The sequence below is a fragment of the Balaenoptera musculus genome, chromosome 18 (genome assembly GCF_009873245.2).
Source record: "Balaenoptera musculus isolate JJ_BM4_2016_0621 chromosome 18, mBalMus1.pri.v3, whole genome shotgun sequence".
NCBI lineage: Eukaryota > Metazoa > Chordata > Mammalia > Artiodactyla > Balaenopteridae > Balaenoptera > Balaenoptera musculus.
This window is the reverse complement of record NC_045802.1, coordinates 198,860-217,154: the sequence shown is the minus strand read 5'-3', so window position 1 is coordinate 217,154 and position 18,295 is coordinate 198,860. Positions and strand designations below refer to the sequence as shown.

The window sequence follows — 18,295 nt, the reverse complement described above, 5'->3', positions numbered from 1 at the left end:
AAAACCCAACTGAAAAATGGGCAGGAGACCTTAATAGACATTTCTCCAAAGAAGACATACAGATGGTCAGTAGGCACATGAAAAGATGCTCCACATGACTAATTATTAGAGAAATGCAAATCAAAACTACAATGAGGTACCACCTCACACTGGTCAGAATGGCCACCATTAAAAAGTCTATAGGGGGATTTCACTGGTGGCGCAGTGGTTAAGAATCCACCTGCCAATGCAGGGGACACTGGTTCGAGCCCTGGTCCAGGAAGATCCCACATGCCACGGAGCAACTAAGCCCACGCACCACAACTACTGAGCCTGCGCTCTACAGTCTGTGTGCCACAACTACTGAGCCCGTGTGCCACAACTACTGAAGCGCGCATGCCTAGAGCTTGTGCTCTGAAACAAGAGAAGCCACTGCAATGAGAAGGCTGCGCACCACAACGAAGAGTAGCCCCCACTCGACACAACTAGAGAAAGTCCGCGTGCAGCAACGAAGACCCAACACAGCCATTAAAAAAAAAAAAAAGTCTATAGGGACTTCCCTGATGGTCCAGTGATGAAGACTCCGTGCTTCCACTGCAGGGGGCACGGGTTTGATCCCTGGCTGGGGAACTAAGATCCTGCATGCCGTGTGGTGTGACCAAAAAAGTAAATAAAAACAAAAAAATTAAAAATAAATACATTAAAAGTTTACAAATAACAAATGCTGGAGAGGCTGTGGAGAAAAGGGAACCCTCCTACACTGTTGGTGGGAATGTACATTGGTGCAGCCACTATGGAGAACAGTATGGAGGTTCCTCAGAAAACTAAAAATAGAGATATACCATATAATCCAGCAATTCCACTCCTGGGCATATATCCAGACAAAACTATAATTCAAAAAGATACATGCACCCCTATGTTCATAGCAACACCATTCACAATAGCCATGACATGGAAGCAACCTAAATGTCCATCGAAAGATGAAAGGATAAAGAAAATGTGGTATATAAATACAATGGAATACTATTCAGCCATAGAAAAGAACAAAATAATGCTATTTGCAGCAACATGGATGCAACTAGAGATTATCATACTAAGTGAAGTAATTCAGAAGGAGAAAGACAAATACCGTATGATATCACTTACATGCAGAATCTAAAATATGGCAAAAATGAACCTATCTACAAAACAGAAACAGACTCACAGACACAGAGAACAGACTTGTGGTTGCCAAGGGGGAGGGTGAGAGGCAGAGAGATGGACTGTGAGTCTGGGGTCGGCAGATGCAAACTATTACATTTACAATGGATAAACAACAAGGTCCTACCGTACAGCACGGGGAACGATATTCAATCTCCTGGGATAAACCATAATGGAAAAGAATATTAAAAGAGAATGTATGTATGTATATAACTGAGTCACTTTGCAGTGCAGCAGAGATTGGCACACTGTGAATCAACTATACTTCAATTAAAAAAAAAAACAACCAAAAAAACCAGTGTGCTACTGCCATAAGGACAGACAGATGGACCAATGGAATAGAATAGAGAGCCCAGAAATAAACATTCACGTATATGGTCAACTGAGTTTTGACAAGAGTGCCAAGACCATTCAATAGAGAAAAGACCATCTTTTCAACAAATGGTGCTGGGTAAACTGGATATCCAATGGGAAAGAATGAAGTTGGACCTTTCCCTTACACCATATATAAAAATTAGCTCAAAATAACTCAAAGACCTAAATGTAAGAGTTAAAACTATAAAACTCATAGAAGAAAACACAGGGGGGAAAAGCTTCACGATGTTAGACTGGCAATGATTTCTTGGATATGACATCAAAATACTGGCAACAAAAGAAAAAGTAGATAAACTGGACTTTATCAATTAAAAACTTTTTGAAAGAATGCTATCAAGAGAGTGATAAGGTAAGCCACAGAATAAGAAAAAAACATCTGAAAATGATATATCTGATAAAAGATTAATATCCATAATGTATAAAGATCTCTTATAACCCAACAACAGCAAAATAAATAATCCAATTCAAAAATGGGCAATGGACTGGAATTAACTCATTCTAAGGGCCATAATGCTTTGTGTGACACATAAAGCATGAACAAAGAGATCAATAAAGATGAACCTTAATGCTGGTAGCTATCTATCTAAAACAAACCCATCAGTCATATATCCAAAATTTTCTATGAATGCCTTTAATCTGAATCTATTTTGGTATTTGAAAATTATCTAGGAACAATAAGTAAATTCTCATACATCATCAGAAGCAGGTGTTATCATTTTATTTTGATTTGCCAGCTCTATGTGCTCTCCTGGTTTCTAGATTGCAGAAGGTAGCAAGAAACATTTACACATTAGGGATCCTTCATTTTCCTTCCCCTCCATACTTCACTAACTTGCATGATAAAGATTTCCTTCAATTTACTATGAATCACGTGAATTTCTTGTTTAAAAACAAGAAACTTCTAAGCTACTAAGAAACTTAAATTTACAGAAGGTTGATAGTGGTTTGCTCTAAATTCATACTGGGTCCTCATTTCCATTATAAATTTCTACTTAAAATTTGAAAAAATACTTTGTCTCAAAGGACCACTATATACTTACCAACTGAAGATAGAAATCAGTAGGACTATTTATATGACAAACCATAACTGAAACATCTGTCATTCCTTTAGGCAGAACAGGTGGATGATAGTGTAACGTCGTATTTTTTTCAGAGTGACTTCTTGGTGATTGAGACCTAAACCTAATTAAAAGCATAAGCAAGAGCCATTAAGTCTCTCTTCTCTCAGTGAATTGATCTGAAGAAAAAGGACTTACACACATACTGATTTATCTACCAAGAGTATTTTTCCAATTTGTCTCTTCTAACTTACAACATTTCTTAGTATTGTCTCCAATTATCAAACCAGGATAAATAAGAGGTCAAGTCTCAAAACTCAATAATTAACCTTCAAGTTTGTGCTGGAACATTTTTGAGTTGGGGCTGTACGTTCTACTCAAAGTTTCTACTCTTTTGGTTGACAATACCCAGCATCTATGGTAGCAATCAGAAAGGCCAGCTGAGCGGTTTCTGTGACCCCTTTCACCTCCAATACTCTACTTAAGTTTTATTTTTCCAGAATGGAATCTACTTGGGTCACTTCCAGAGTCCTGTAATTGCTCAGGACAGAAAGTAGTATCTTCCATTATCTCTGTGGTTACTTAGTCATCTTACTTTGTTCATCAGAGATGAGAAAGGAAAGAAATTTAAGTATCTACTCTAGATTCATACATTAAATATAGAGTGGTGATCATGATCTTATTCCAAAGGTTAGAAAATGTAAGTCAAGAACTGTTAAACTGTAATTCTTGAAACCCTAGTGGAGCTACTTGTAAAAGTTAGCAAGAGTCTAAAGAAATGTTCCATATCTACCAATCGTTTCTATTTTGAATCTTTTCTATTTCCTTAAATCAAATGATCTGAATGCAATTTTCACAGACAACCGTACTTAGAAAACTCTGACAGCAGTATTTTTAACCTCTTCGAGTATGTTAGGATGTCCCTGGTGGTCTGGTGGTTAGGATTTGGTGCTCCCTCTTAGTGTATGTTACAGTTCACTTTAGAGCCCATATCTTTTAAAGGTAAAATCTGCTGTTCCAATTTACAGCTATAACCTTGAAAATATTTACATTTTAGTAAGTTACCTACCTTGCTAGTTCCATAAAAACTAATGCATCTCTAAGAGACACAGGCATATCACTGCTTATTTTATTTGTTGGTGGCTTCTGTAGATCTACAATTAGCACACCATCTTCTTCTTTAAAAACTTTCATTAAAACAGCCTTCTTATTTACCATTTTCAAAAATTCTATTTTAGCTTCTTCTCCCCAGCCTTCAGTCTGTGGAAAAAGTAAAATTCCAATGTATTCAGTAATTATAATTAGCTCTAATGGTACAACGTTGTAGATTTAGCTTTGTAACAGCCAAAGTCTGCAAATTCAAACAAAGGCACTGAACCAACCATAGATATTTAGAAGCAGCTGGGCCCACAAACCCAAGGACAGTCTTTATGTATGCACAATGTACGGATCACACTTAGGTTTTATAAACATGGTCTCAAGGTGACCATAAGCTGTTGCACTTCAGGACTTAGTTTTACTTCTGAATATTAATATCAAGATAATAAATAAAAATTTAAAAATAAAGCAAGTATTATATACGAATTTTCCACTTAAACGATGAAATCCAAAAGGTAATTTTGAAAGCATGATGGAAGCCATGTAATACATTAAAGATATTTACAATCATTACCAGGTAACTTAGTTTCCATTACTAGCAATATATGAGGTAAATGCTACTTAAACAATAAGGAAAAATACTCACCCATTGAAAAAAAAAAGTCTCACTGAACTTTGAAACTTTAAGTACTCATACTTAAAGTAAATTTCACGGGCCAAAACTACACATTCCTTAAAAATAAAACATCTTCTAAAGATTTTGTGAGTATAAAAGTAAAGCCCACTCAGAATAGAAAAGGCAAAAAAAAAAATAAAAGATAAAATTAAAGCCAAAATAATTTTCCCATTTTGAGGAAAATACCAGGGCTAATATGTTTATGTGTTTCCTTTTACTTTTTTATTCATTTGTTCATTCTTTCAAATATTTGCTGAATGCCTACTACGTGCTCAGTGATTTGCTAAGTGCTGGAATACAAAGATGAGCAAAGGTGCAGACTCATGCTTTCACAGACTTTATAATAATATAATTGCTTAACAAGTATTTTTACTCACAATTTCTGTCTCGTAGGAGTTTTAAATCTTTCTGGGGAATAAATATTCATTAATAATACAAAGCAGAATACAATATAGGCTATAAGTAGTGAGCAAAGGGCCATGGAGATAGTGAAGAAATGAATGGAAACACATACCACATAACATTTAAAATTTATTTTTCTCTCCATATTTATTTGACTCCAAAATTTTATGGTTTACTTGGATATTTCACCCATCATTATGTTCATATATGCATATTCAACTCAATATCCCATTAAGAACGGTTCTAACTGTAGAAACTGAAGTTCATTTCCTTTTTTATTGGCACCAATAGTTTATTATACAAAATGTATTTAACAAGAGAACTGAACCTACATTCAGTAATCTGGTCAGCAATGCATAGCTAAAACTGGACTATCTGGCCCCTGAATAAGAAATAATTTAAGTCTCACTTACTGAATTCTGTGGAACAATGTCTTTCAATGAGCACGGCTGTGCTAATGGCTGGATGTCTTTCAGCAGCCCTTCAATATATGGCTCAGACTTCCTCAGAGCCAGACACAAGTCATTTAGTGTGACATGCTGCTTAGCAATGTGTTCTGATCTCATATGAGTATCACCAACTCTGGGAAGAATTCAAGCAATATTTACTGAAAATAATGCTTCAAGCCCAAACTTGCCTTACCCCACAAAAGGTATGCATTTCTAAGGATACTCTCTTTAAGTTAAATCTTCTAGGAAGTTACACTCTTCTAAAAACTTATTTATTTATTTTTACATCTTTATTGGATTATAACTGCTTTACAATGGTGTGTTAGTTGCTGCTGTATAACAAAGTAAATCAGCTATACATATGCATACATCCCCATATCTCCTCCCTCTTGAGTCTCCCTCCCACCCTCCCTATCCCTCCCCTCTAGGTGGTCACAAAGCACCAAGCTGATCTCCCTGTGCTATGCAGCTGCTTCCCACTAGCTATCTATTTTACACATGGTAGTGTATATATGTCAATGCTACTCTCTCACTTCGTCCCAGCTTACCCTTCCCCCACTGTGTCCTCAAGTCCATTCTCTACGTCTGCATCTCTATTCCTGCCCTGCCACTGGGTTCATCAGTACCATTTTTCTAGATTCCATATAAATGTGTTAATATATGGTATTTTTCTCTTAGAAAGTTATATTCTGATTCATACTATCTCACTATATAGATTTAATCTAGCTTTTATAAACACAGACACTGTTTCTACCTATAGAAATAAATCTCAACTGCCTTCATCTGGATTGTCTTTCATATACCTATTTGGTTTAAATTTAAAAGGCATAATGACACCCCCAAGTAGAAATCTATTTATAAAGCTATGACCATTTAATAAAGTGACCATGCAAGAGTTAATACTGGTCCTTACTAGAAGAACATTTTCAGTTTGTTTTATTTTCCTAGAAGACTGAGGGAAACGGTTTTGAACACCTAGAGTTAGACACTATGCCACTTTAACATACAATAATGAAATTACAGAAATATGATTAAAAATTTTACTCAATCATCTGGCAACTAACTGTAACACTTCATTTAAAAGAACCATTTTTGTGCCTCATTTCCTGCTTTGAGGCTATATAGAAGAGCATTTAAGTTTGAAACATCAAAAAGTTCTTTTTCCAAGCTCCCCATCTAGTAACACTGATAACTAATACTTTACTAATTTAGTAATTAGTAAGGCAAATTACAGAGCAAAATAAAAGGTATATGCCTTGGAAGTGAAGAAGGATAACTTATTCCTCTCTACCTCTTCCTACTTTTCTTTATTCTTTAGTATCTCCCCTCCTCCCCCATCACAAGTGTTTCTAAGCAGACCACGAACACATAGTAATTATAAAATAACATACCCTGCAACAATTAGGACTTCAGAATTTCCAAAATCTACCATGAATATTTGTATTAGTGCAACTTTGTGGACTGAGAACTTGGTTGGAATGTAAGGTTTTCTAATACTTTCACTTCCTATTGGAATTAATTCAGTAATAGTTCCTCGACACCACATTCCATTTTCAATACTGTTGACAAATATTCTTGCACCTAAATAATGGAGACAAATCATTATCAATGTTTATGAAGAAAAATATCTAATTAGCTCTAATTTACAAACATGTACATTAGTTCCACCACTAAGAAGTCTTAATTCATTTATTAACTGATGATACAGTACTGTGTCAAGTGCTATGAGAGGGATTAAAAGGTAGTGTATTCTGGCAGTTTCTGTTATACAGAAACTTATGACCTAGACGGGGAGGTAAAAACAAAGAAAACAAAGCCAGCAGTCCTTTACTGAGGACCTGTGTTTTATAAACTATAACAAAGGTGAGTAAGACCGTCCTGCCATCAAGAAGCTCAAGAAAGGAAAGGAGACAGGCAAGTAAGTGACTATAACACACTGTACTTATAACAATAAAGACCTGTCTTTGTGCATGTACACACATGCAAGTGCAGATATATATATACCGAAATCTATAAAATACTTTAGTAGCATAAAGGAAGCAGCAATGACATTCTCTTGGTAAAAGGGGAGTGTAAGTAAAGAAACCAAGAAAGGCAGAGTGTAAAGGCCAAAATTAAGAAATTAATACACAGTGGAGTTCAGAGAAGGGGAAGATGAACCAAGGACCAAGCAGCAGAGGAAGACCTTATGGTCTTCCCTTATAGAGGGATCAGATGAATTACAAATTAATAACCAGAAAAAAAGATCAAGTTAGAAAGAATTTTTATTTTTACTATAGGCTCAGCAATGTTCTCAGTATTTTGTGTTTTAATTCACCTCCTCCCCACAACAACCCCATGGAGATGGTGCTTCCATCCTATAGGTGAGGAAACTAGGCAAAAAGAGGCTGAAAACCCAGCCCAAGCCACATGGCTATTTAGAAGAGGTAGGAAGAGAACCCAGGTAGTCTTAGAGCCCATCCTCTTAAAAACTCAGCTAGCATCAGAGATATACTTGGTAAGACTTGATCACTGATTATATACAGAGAGATGCTGTATAATCCCCTCTATACAGGCTAATAAAAACAGGATAGTTGAGAGGCACATCAGGGCAACCTTTTAAGTTCTACCAAAACATGTGTTTTGGCCTTGAGATTGTCATCAACCCTTCTCTTATGCTGATATACCATATAACCAATATTCTTAGTTTTAAACTATATGCTATTAAACTATTCTTTCTTGCAACAGATGAGATAAAAGTCTATTGAAGTCATCTGTTGTTCTTTATAATGAAGAACACAGGTAGGAAAAAGGAACAAGAGGATACTCTGCTAAAGCATTATATTACATTTCTTCCCTTACCATTAATTTCTCAAAAGATAAATGAGGGCTTCCCTGGTGGCACAGTGGTTAAGAATCCAGGGTAATGCAGGGGGCACAGGTTCGAACCCTGGTCTGGGAAGATCCCACATGCCCTGGAGCAACTAAGCCCGTGTGCCACAACTACTGAGCCTGTGAGCCACAACTACTGAAGCCCATGCGCCTAGAGCCCGTGCTCCGCAACAAAAGAAGCCACCACAATGAGAAGCCCGTGCACCGCAATGAAGAGCAGCTCTTGCTTGCCGCAACTAGGGAAAGCCCATGTGCGGCAACGAAGACCCAACGCAGCCAAAAATAAAAAAATTGAAAGAAAAAGAAAAAAGATAGATGAGTATTTAAATCATGTATATCTACCTTGAAATAATAATTATCCTTGACAACTTAAAGGATGACTTTTTGGCTTTCTTAGAACATTTTCTAAATCTAAACTGAGCTCTTTTGTGCATATATTAAATTTAGAGAATTATTTGCAGCCGTAAAAATTAACTTTAACGCTACACTCTTCCCTCCTTAGATATTCAGAATTTAAACACTATTTTTTAAATTAATTTATTCTATTTATTTATTTTTGGCTGCGCTGGGTCTTTGTTGCTGCACACGGGCTTTTTCTAGTTGCTGCGAGTGGGGGCTACTCTTCGTTGAGGTGCATGTACTTCTCATTGTGGTGGCTTCTCTTTCTTTTTTTAATTTATTTTTGGCTGTTTTGGGTCTTCGTTGTTGCATGAGGGCTTTCTCTAGTTGTGGCGAGCGGGGGCTACTCTTCATGGCAGTGCACGGGCTTCTCATTGTGGTGGCTTCTCTTGTTGCAGAGCAGGGCTCTAGGCACGCGGGCTTCAGTAGTTGTGGCATGCGGGCTCAGTAGTTGTGGCACACAGGCTGTTGCTCCGTGGCAAGTGGGATCTTCCCAGACCAGGGATTGAACCCATGTCCCCTGCATTGGCAGGTGGATTCTTAACCATTGCGCCACCAGGGAAGTCCCGTGGTGGCTTCTCTTGTTGCAGAGCACGGGCTCGAGGCACACGGGCTTCAGCAGTTGTGGCTCGCAGGCTCTAGAGCGCAGGCTCGGTAGCTGTGGTGTACGGGTTTAGTTGCTCCGCGGCATGTGGGATCTTCCTGGACCAAGGCTCGAACCCGTATCCCCTGCACTGGCAGGAGGATTCTTAACCACTGTGCCACCAGGGAAGTCCCTAAACACTATTTTTTAAGTTTAAAAATTATTATTCATTTTTATCAGAAGTATATGATGATTCTAGTCTTGATATTCTGATAAGCTACAAAGATGAGCTGAGAGTTAGTAACACTTTTAAAGAACTACTATAGGGACTTCCCCAGTGGTCCAGTGGTAAAGAATCCGCCTTCCAATGCAAGGGATGTGGGTTCAATCCCTGGTCGGGGAACTAAGATAACACATGCCACAGGGCAACTAAGCCCACGTGCCTCAACTAGAGAGCCCGAGTGCCACAAGCAACAGAGCCCACGCGTCACAACTAGAGAGAGAAAACCCACATGCCACAACTAGAGAGAAGTCCGTGCACTGCAACTAGAGAAGCCCACGCACTGCAATGAAAGGTCCCACGTGCTGCAACCAAGACCCAACGCAGCCAAAAAATTAAAAAATTTTTTTAAAAAACCTAATATATAAAGCTGAACGGACAATATAGTAGTTTTTGGTATTAGTTATATATAGGCATTGATAGTAACAGAATGAGAAAAATGCTCTATTAATAAATCAAACAAATCATAGCTTCATCTTATTACAGAGTACAATCAAATTTAATCAAGTGTTACAAGGAAAACGTTTGTAATGAAAGCCTAAATTACAGCAAATTACACACAGCCTTAGAATTAAGATGGACTGATTAAATTTACCAGTTACCCTCTGTGTGGCCCTAGGAAATGGATGCCACTGCCCGGCATCCATCTCACTCAGGTGTTCAATGACATCTTCAACGTTCACATGCAGACAGCAAGGGATGGTGGTCATACTACAAGGAACACTTAGAGGAATACTTTTCTCTGGAGATGAGGGGACAAGTTATATAACCCATCATGGGTTTTGTAATTTAAAAAATATCTCACCTTACTCCCTAATGGAGCTTTTGTGTATATCTCACTCAACAGTCAATTTTATGTCCATTGACAGATGAATGGATAAAGAAGATGTGGTCAATGAAATACTACTCAGCCATAGAAAAGATCAAAATAATGCCATCTGCAACAACATGGATGGAACTAGAGATTATCATACTAAGTGAAGTCAGAAAGAGAAAGACAAATACCATATTTGGTATTTGATGAAGTGGGAGTTTGTGGTTGGTAGATGCAAGCTATTACAAATACAATGGATAAACAACAAGGTCCTACTGGATAGCACAGGGAACTATATTCAGCGATAAACCATAATGGAAAACAACATTAAAAAAAAGAAAGCAAGTTCCAAATTACTATGACTCCAGTTAAACTTGGCAAATGATACTAAAAATATTTAAAAATCATTTTAAAATGACATTAAAAATACTGGAATTATGTATACTGTATACTGTAATAATATTACTACTAGGTATCTCTGAGCAGAACAAAAAAAAAAAAGTCGATTTTAATACTTAGCTAAGTTACCTAAATAAAATTTAACCTATGTTAAATAATTCCAAAACCTTTATGCTTGCACAAATCTGTATTACAAAAAGTCTATAGGGGTTGGCCAATATTACAATATTTAAATAAGCTTCATATTTTAACTTAGAGTAATATTTCATTACCTAGCTCCAAAATGTCTGAAGGATCAAGGTATACACTCTTACTGCAAAACTGATTCACCTTCTTTTCCAATACTGTTGCATCTTTTATCTGTGAATACTTCCGAATGTAGAAGTGGCAAGGATGTATTACATGGCTTACAAAAACTAGCTCTGGAGAACCTGGATGAGAATATTTAAACCACGTTAATAAGCCAAAAGTCAGGAAAGAATTCACAGAAACTGAATGCAGTATCCTTTGAAAGAATGTGTCTTGTAGCACTGCAAACTCTAGAATACCTAGGCCCACAAAAGGTAACCCAAACCCCAAACAGTAACTAGACTGATAAAACAAACACATCCCACTTCCACAATGATTTCTTTAGCAACCTGAACTGCAAACATTTTATTTTATTTGCAAAATATGTTAAATAAGTGGAATTGAAGTTCAAGTAGTTAGTTAGGTTCTAAAGTCAGAGTATATGCTGTAACTCTACTGTATTACAACAAAACTTCAGAATTTATTTATAGACATAATTGAAACTCAGAACCCCATTGATAACGATGTTTCTAATATAGCCCCCAAAATCCTGTTTAAACTATACTAAACTGAAAGAACTAATAATTAGCTCATAGCCACTTTGAATCTTAAATCTTATCAGGCTGGAGAAGTATGAAAAAAAGTCTGGAAAAGCCAACATACTGAGCAGCATTTAGGGGGAGATATGTGTGTTTTGGTGGAAGTAAGGGTGGGGCAGAATAAAAGACAGTGAGAAACTTTTTGTATACAGCAGTAATTAAGCCAAGTGTTTCTACTGATATGAAAAGATCTCCAGAATATAATGTTAAGGAAAGAATTAAGGGGCTTCCCTGGCCGTCTAGTGGTTAAGACTCCTCGCTTCCACTGCAGGGGGCACAGGTTCGATCCCTGACCGGGGAATTAAGATCCCGCATGCCATGTGACGTGGCCAAAAAAAAAAAAAAAAGAAAAAAAAAGGAATTAAAAAAACACTGCAGTGTATATGGCATGCTGTGTTTTGTGTACAAAAACAACCAAAAATGAGAATTAGAAAAATAATATATGTGTATTTGTTCAAATATGAATAAAGAAACTGGAAGGGAGGAAGAGACAAATGGAATGGGAATAGGTTAAGGGAAAAGGTTCACAGGGTATTTTAATATATATATATTTAATTTTTGAACAATGCAGGTGTGCTAGTATATCTAGTAAAAATGTTTAAAAAACAAAGACTAGGAGGAACTGAAGTATAGATGATAAAAATTGAACAAATAGATCATTTTACCTATCCAATACAGATCACACAGAATAATACCCATACTGAGGATGAGGTAAAGAGATAAGTATGTGTAACTGGGGAGACAGCTGACAGCAGTGTTATAAATTTCAGAAATATTTTTGCCAGTAACAGCCAGAACTTTTAACATTGAAAAGGAAGAAGTTTTAGGAATTCCCTGGAGGGCCAGTGGTTAGGACTCGACGCTTCCACAGCTGTGGGCCTGGGTTTGATCCCTGGTCGGGGAACTAAGATCCCACAAGCCGTGCGGCGTGGCAAAAATAAATAAATAAATAAGTTTTAGTTATTAGTAAAATTCATTTTACTCACTGCCTCCCTCTCCATAAGAGTTACTATGTATCAACTCTGCTGCATCAAGTTCAGAGTTGTTAACATACCTGCTTTTGATCCAAAAGGAACAGACGATTTTTTCTGAAGAGGCTCTTTTGGATACCTAGGTGTCTCCACAAGATAATCTGTGAAGCATGCTTCGTCAAAAGAGAAAATAAAGGCAACTGTTATTAGTTTTATTACGTTGACAGTGGCATACTTAACATACTGTTTAAAAAGCTGTACTTGAATGGGCAAAATACTGGAAGGGCAAGACCCCCTTGTATCAGCAGGCAAAGTCCAGATAGTTCTCTTAACTCACTGAGATAATCAGTGATAATAATAACATTGTGGAAATGAGAGAAAACAGCATGTCCTTTTTTTTGTATTCAAAATACCATTCCGGAAACTCAATCAATGAAATAGACTGGGAGCAGGGGGGAGGAGAAAACCAAAGATCTTGAAAATGGTCCTAAAGAAGACTGACAATGTAACTACACACAGTAGTATCTCACCCTGATGTTGACGGGGAGAACACCAACACTGGAAATCTAATCAAACAATCATGACACATTTAAACGTTAACAAACATTATTAACAGATGCTACTACATTCATGATAGTTCATTTTATAAAGGACTGTATCTCAGAACAAAGATTTAAGATATGCTGTTCTTAAATTTAAGGACAAAGTCATCAGACTGCTTCTACTACTATGGTTGTCATTTATTTATAGTATTTTCATCTTTTATAGAGGTTTGTATGTGGAACATTAAAAAGTCAAACGCCCTAATTAAACCAAATATTAGAGTTTAGCTATATTATTGCATTAAAAATTATCCTAATTTTGGAAAATGTGAAAGTAGGGGCATGCAATCAACAGATTAACTCAGAATGAGGTGTAAGATAACAGCAATATGTTTGTTAAGTACAGTGACAAAAAGGAACTAACTTCGTTTCTAATTCCAGACACAATATATTGTTTCCTTGCTTTTCTATTTTCACTCACTTTCCAGGTCTTCTTCGATGACTTCTTCGATGATCACATCAGGGCTCGGTCCCGCCTGAGGCAAAGCAGCAACGGTTTCACAGGGGGTTATTGCAACAACCTCGTTCTGTGGTGGGAAGTGTTTTGCTTCTAAATGCGTATCACTGTTTTCCCGTTGCAAAGGAGTTGGTGGGGGAGCTTCACTAGTTAGGATAGAAATGTCAACCTTTTTCTTTTCTAGTGATGGGTAGGTACCACTACAAGAAAATTCCTTTTTATGATTATATTTCTTTTGAACATTCTGTCCCATTTCACTTTCTTGAGGATCAAATCTGTTTAAAAATAGAGGCTACTTTAAATCATTTTATAATTTTTTTATAACCACCTTAAAACCATTCCCTTTCCACATGACAGTATTGTGACACATACAAAGAGTTAAAGTTGTATAGGTGTCCCACAGGTATTTTTTTAAACAGCTGTATTGATATAATTTACACACTATAAAATCCAATTAATTTTTACTAAATTTAGTGTTGGGTAACCATCACCACAATCTAATTTTAGAACATTTCCATTATCCCAAAACTTCTGCCCATTCCCAAGCAAGCCCAAGGGTTTTAAAAGGTCAACAAGAGGTAAAATCAATGAGAAGCTGAAGAAAGAACTTGATATACAGTCATGTCACAATGATCTGATCCTAAAAGAACAGTGGATATAGGTTTTCAGTTTCAATTATCCAAATTTTGATTTGGCTTAGGTGTTTGATTTTAAACTATGCTAAGATTATTTCTTCTTTTAATTCACTGGCTTAAAAATAAAGTGTAGGAAGCAGTGAGAGGTACAATCCTGAGAAAATTACTAGAAATCTCCATCTAGGCTAAAAATCACCATCAGTCTGAATCCTTTGGGTATGATTATTCAACAGACACTAATCTACAAATTTTTCTATCTTCTTCATAAATCCACACAGATATGGGCTATCAAATCTACAAGTATAGATATTCTATCAAAAAAATGAGATTCTCAAAAGCTTTAATTTTCGTTAACCCATGACACATTTAGCTTCTTCACAGATCACCATTTAAGAAGCCAAGTGAGGACGTCCCTGATGGCGCAGTGGTTAAGAATCTGCCTGCCAATGCAGGGGAGACAGGTTCGACCCCTGGTCCGGGAAGATCCCACAGCCAAGGAGCAACTAAGCCCACGAGCCACAACTACTGAAGTCCTCACGCCTAGAGCCGGTGCTCCACAACAAGAGAAGCCACCACAATGAGAAGCCCGCACACTGCAACGAAGAGTAGACCCCGCTCGCTGCAACTAGAGAAAGCCCACGTGCAGCAATGAAGACCCAACGCAGCCAAACATAAATAAATAATAAATTAAAAAAAAAAAGAAGCCAAATGAAATCAGAAATAAGAACCTAAAAAGCCAACTGGATTCAGCAGACCTATCTTACCTGTCTCTTAATACACATTGACTAAAGGTCCAAACACCTTCTGAGGATTCATATAGGTTGACAACTCTGTAATCTAAAACATTTCTTTTTACAGTAACTCTTGTCTGGCTTTACTGAGACATTTAATGCCGTCAATCAACCTGTCTCACAGACCTCTCCTCTTACTTGTAGAACACCACTCTCTCCTACCCCTTCTTGGTTTTGTTTTGTTTTTTTGCAGATTACCCTTTCCCTGTCTTAAAATTTCATATTTTTTCCAGGGCACTGTCCTTGACCCACTGCAATACTTGCTCTCACTGGGCAAACCCATTCTTTAATTACCATCCGTCATCAGTAGAGGCAGGCTACAGTGATACTTTCCCTAAAAACTAGGAAGAAATTTAAAAGACTTCTGAGTTAAACTTAAAACCAAGGCAAGATCAATACAGACTATTAAAGAGACAATACCCTTCGGTACTAAAAATATTTGAGAGTAACCATATTCAAGTTATGAAAATACCTAGAAGAACGTACTGACTGGAAAGCATGATCATCCACGAAAGTGCAAGAAGTCAAGTCACAGAGGCAAATAGAGGCCAGGGCTCCACATGTGGGGAAGATGAGCTGAGCCAAAGGACTGGTACTCGAGGCCTCTGGCAAGGTCTCCCCTGGGGGGAAAGGAATGTAGCGGGCTGTCCAGGACCAACACTGTTCAGCTATTCGATAAACCTTATTCCCTTTATTCGAAAAACACCTCAAACAAAGCAACTTCTGATGATTTGGCTTCTTGTGTCTGTCTGGATATTGGAAAAGAATGCCAACATAAGTATTCTAGTCCCTGTGGCAATTATATTTGCCCCTTAAGTTAATAAACTGGCATTTTGACTATATGTCAGTTTTGTGAACTTGGCTTACATGAGTTTACCTGGCTTAGAGTAAGATCTGCTCATGTCTGTTTCTCAACTTGTAAGGCTGGGGGCTGGACCCTCATTATTTCCTCAGAGTAATGAACGTGATGCTTGTTGGGGGACGATTTCCTTAGGGGTCATACCACCTACAACTGAATAAACTTATTTTCTTTTGGGGGTTTCTAAACCATTTACATTCTGACTACTCCTAAACCAAGAATGAAATCCAGAACCTCCTGTTAAGTTTCAGCACATACACTCACTTCCCTCTGGACATTTCTCCCGAGATACCTAGTAAACAACAGTAACTCAACATATCCCACTATCTTCCCCCCCCCCCAACTTCTTTTCTTCCTGTATTTCCAAACTTGGTGAATAATATCACAATTCATCACTAAATATAGACCTATAAATCACTGAGGATGCTTCCCTTTTCCTCATTCCCCACACCCAAACAGTTACTAAGTTACACCACTTTTCCCTATTCAGCATTTGTCATTATCTGTTCCTCTCCAGTGCTACTACCTACATTTGGTTTCTCATCATTTGCTGAGACTATTTATATAACAGCCTAACCCATCCTTCAGCCTTCGGCCTCATATTCTTCCAAAGAACCCTCTATGGTCACTAGAGTTATCTTCTACAAATGTAACCTAATTATTTTTACTTTCATGCTAAAAATCTTTTAGTGGCTTTCTATTATTTACAGCTGTGCTGTCCAACAGAACCTTCTGCAATAATGAAATTGTGCTGCACTATCCGATAGCCACTAACCAAATATGCCTACTGAGCACCTGAAATGTGGCTACTGCAACCAAAGAACTGAATTTTTCACTTTATTTAGTTCCAATTAATTTACGCTTAAATTTAAATGACCACACGTGGTTAGCAGCTACCATACTGGATAGCACAGGTCTAAGAAATAAAGTCCAAATACCACCACACAACAAAGTCTTTAGGATTCAGCCTCTATGTATCCTCTGCCGTATGGAATTATACATGCAGGTCCCTGAATGTAGTATGTGATCTCACTACCCATACAGTTATTTCTGCAAAGATGCCTGCCTCCCTTTTGTCCTCCTTTCCAACTGCTACTCATTTTTCATGGATGAGGGAAAATAAAATCTCCTCTTTCCAAGACCCCTGTTACATCTCAAAGAACTGATCATTCCCTTCCTTTGCATCTCCATTAAATTCTGCACAAACTACTATCATAGCAATTACGTACTTTACTATTTATGTGTATCATTCTCTACTTAGTTTAACTTCTCTGCATAAATCTCAGTATCTAGGGTGTTAGTGCCTAGCACAACATCAGTGTTCAATGCTAGCTGAATGAATGAATCTCAAAGATGACTCGGAGGACTTCCCTGGTGGCGCAGTGGTTAAGAATCTGCCTGCCAATGCAGGGGACACAGGTTCGACCCCTGGTCCGGGAAGATCCCACATGCCGCGGAGCAACTAAGCCTGTGCACCACAACTACTGAGCCTGCACTCTAGAGACCACGAGCCACAACTACTGAGCCAACATGCTGCAACTACTGAAGCCCGTGTGCCTAGAGCCTGTGCTCCATGACAAGAGAAGTCACTGCAGTGAGAAGCCCGCGCACCGCAACAAAGAGTAGCCCCGGCTCGCCGCAACTAGAGAAAGCCCGCACACAGCAACGAAGACCCAACGCAGCCATCCATCCATCCATCCATCCATCCATCCATCCATACATAAATAAAAAAAAAAGATGACTCCGACATATATCATTGAATACTGACCCCTTCTAGGTCTTTTCATTCTTAAATATTTTATGTGGAATTTAACTGATAGAAACCATTTTGCCCTTTATATTATTTTTCAGCTTTTGAATCATAAATATTACACTGAACATCAATTTCTCTGTCTCAAATAATACTTCTGTCCCTTACGCCATGTCAGACACTAATAGCATATTGCCATTCTCATACTTACTTTGTTGAATCCTCAAATTCAATCTTTCCCATACTGTTGAACATACAGATGATCTCACTGCAATTCATATTCAACCTAAAATTAAATACTTAGCATAAAAAATGTTCTAATACAAGTTTATTACTTTCCCTAATAAAAATTAGTTGCTAACATTAAAAACTCTGAAAGACAGAACATTTAAATAACTTTCTAATTTATCACAAATTACACTTATTTTAATTTGGTTGCTAATTTGGGAAACATTTTTTGACCCAAATTTTCAATTTATAACTGCTTGTTATTTTAATAAATCTAGCCTCTAATACATTTTTATATTTAATTACCACGCTCTCCTGAATTATAACTTACTTGGGAGAGTTCCTTAGTTTTAGAGAGCTGACTTGTGACAATTCACTCTCAAATGTTAATTTCAAAGTCCAGATAATCTAAAATCAAAAGAGAAGTATCACTCATATGTGCATTTTGCTTTGTTATAAATACCGTTGAAACACAGTAAGATTTTAGAAAGAAAACTATACCCTTTAGGTATTTCACTAATTAATGTGCTCA

General features: G+C 37.4%; 1 protein-coding gene across 1 annotated transcript in view; it reads right to left on the bottom strand.

Moving 5' to 3' along the window:
• Positions 1 to 18,295, bottom strand: part of RNF17 (ring finger protein 17) — a 121,234-nt gene that overhangs the window by 78,153 nt on the left and 24,786 nt on the right. Inside the window, exons 8-15 of the mRNA XM_036832032.1 lie at positions 18,095 to 18,171; positions 17,747 to 17,821; positions 13,465 to 13,775; positions 10,856 to 11,014; positions 6,629 to 6,818; positions 5,202 to 5,370; positions 3,682 to 3,872; positions 2,595 to 2,736 (exon numbers count right to left, since the gene is read on the bottom strand). Of these exons, the coding sequence (XP_036687927.1) occupies positions 2,595 to 2,736; positions 3,682 to 3,872; positions 5,202 to 5,370; positions 6,629 to 6,818; positions 10,856 to 11,014; positions 13,465 to 13,775; positions 17,747 to 17,821; positions 18,095 to 18,171 (1,314 nt within the window). The remainder of the gene's footprint in view (positions 1 to 2,594; positions 2,737 to 3,681; positions 3,873 to 5,201; positions 5,371 to 6,628; positions 6,819 to 10,855; positions 11,015 to 13,464; positions 13,776 to 17,746; positions 17,822 to 18,094; positions 18,172 to 18,295) is intronic.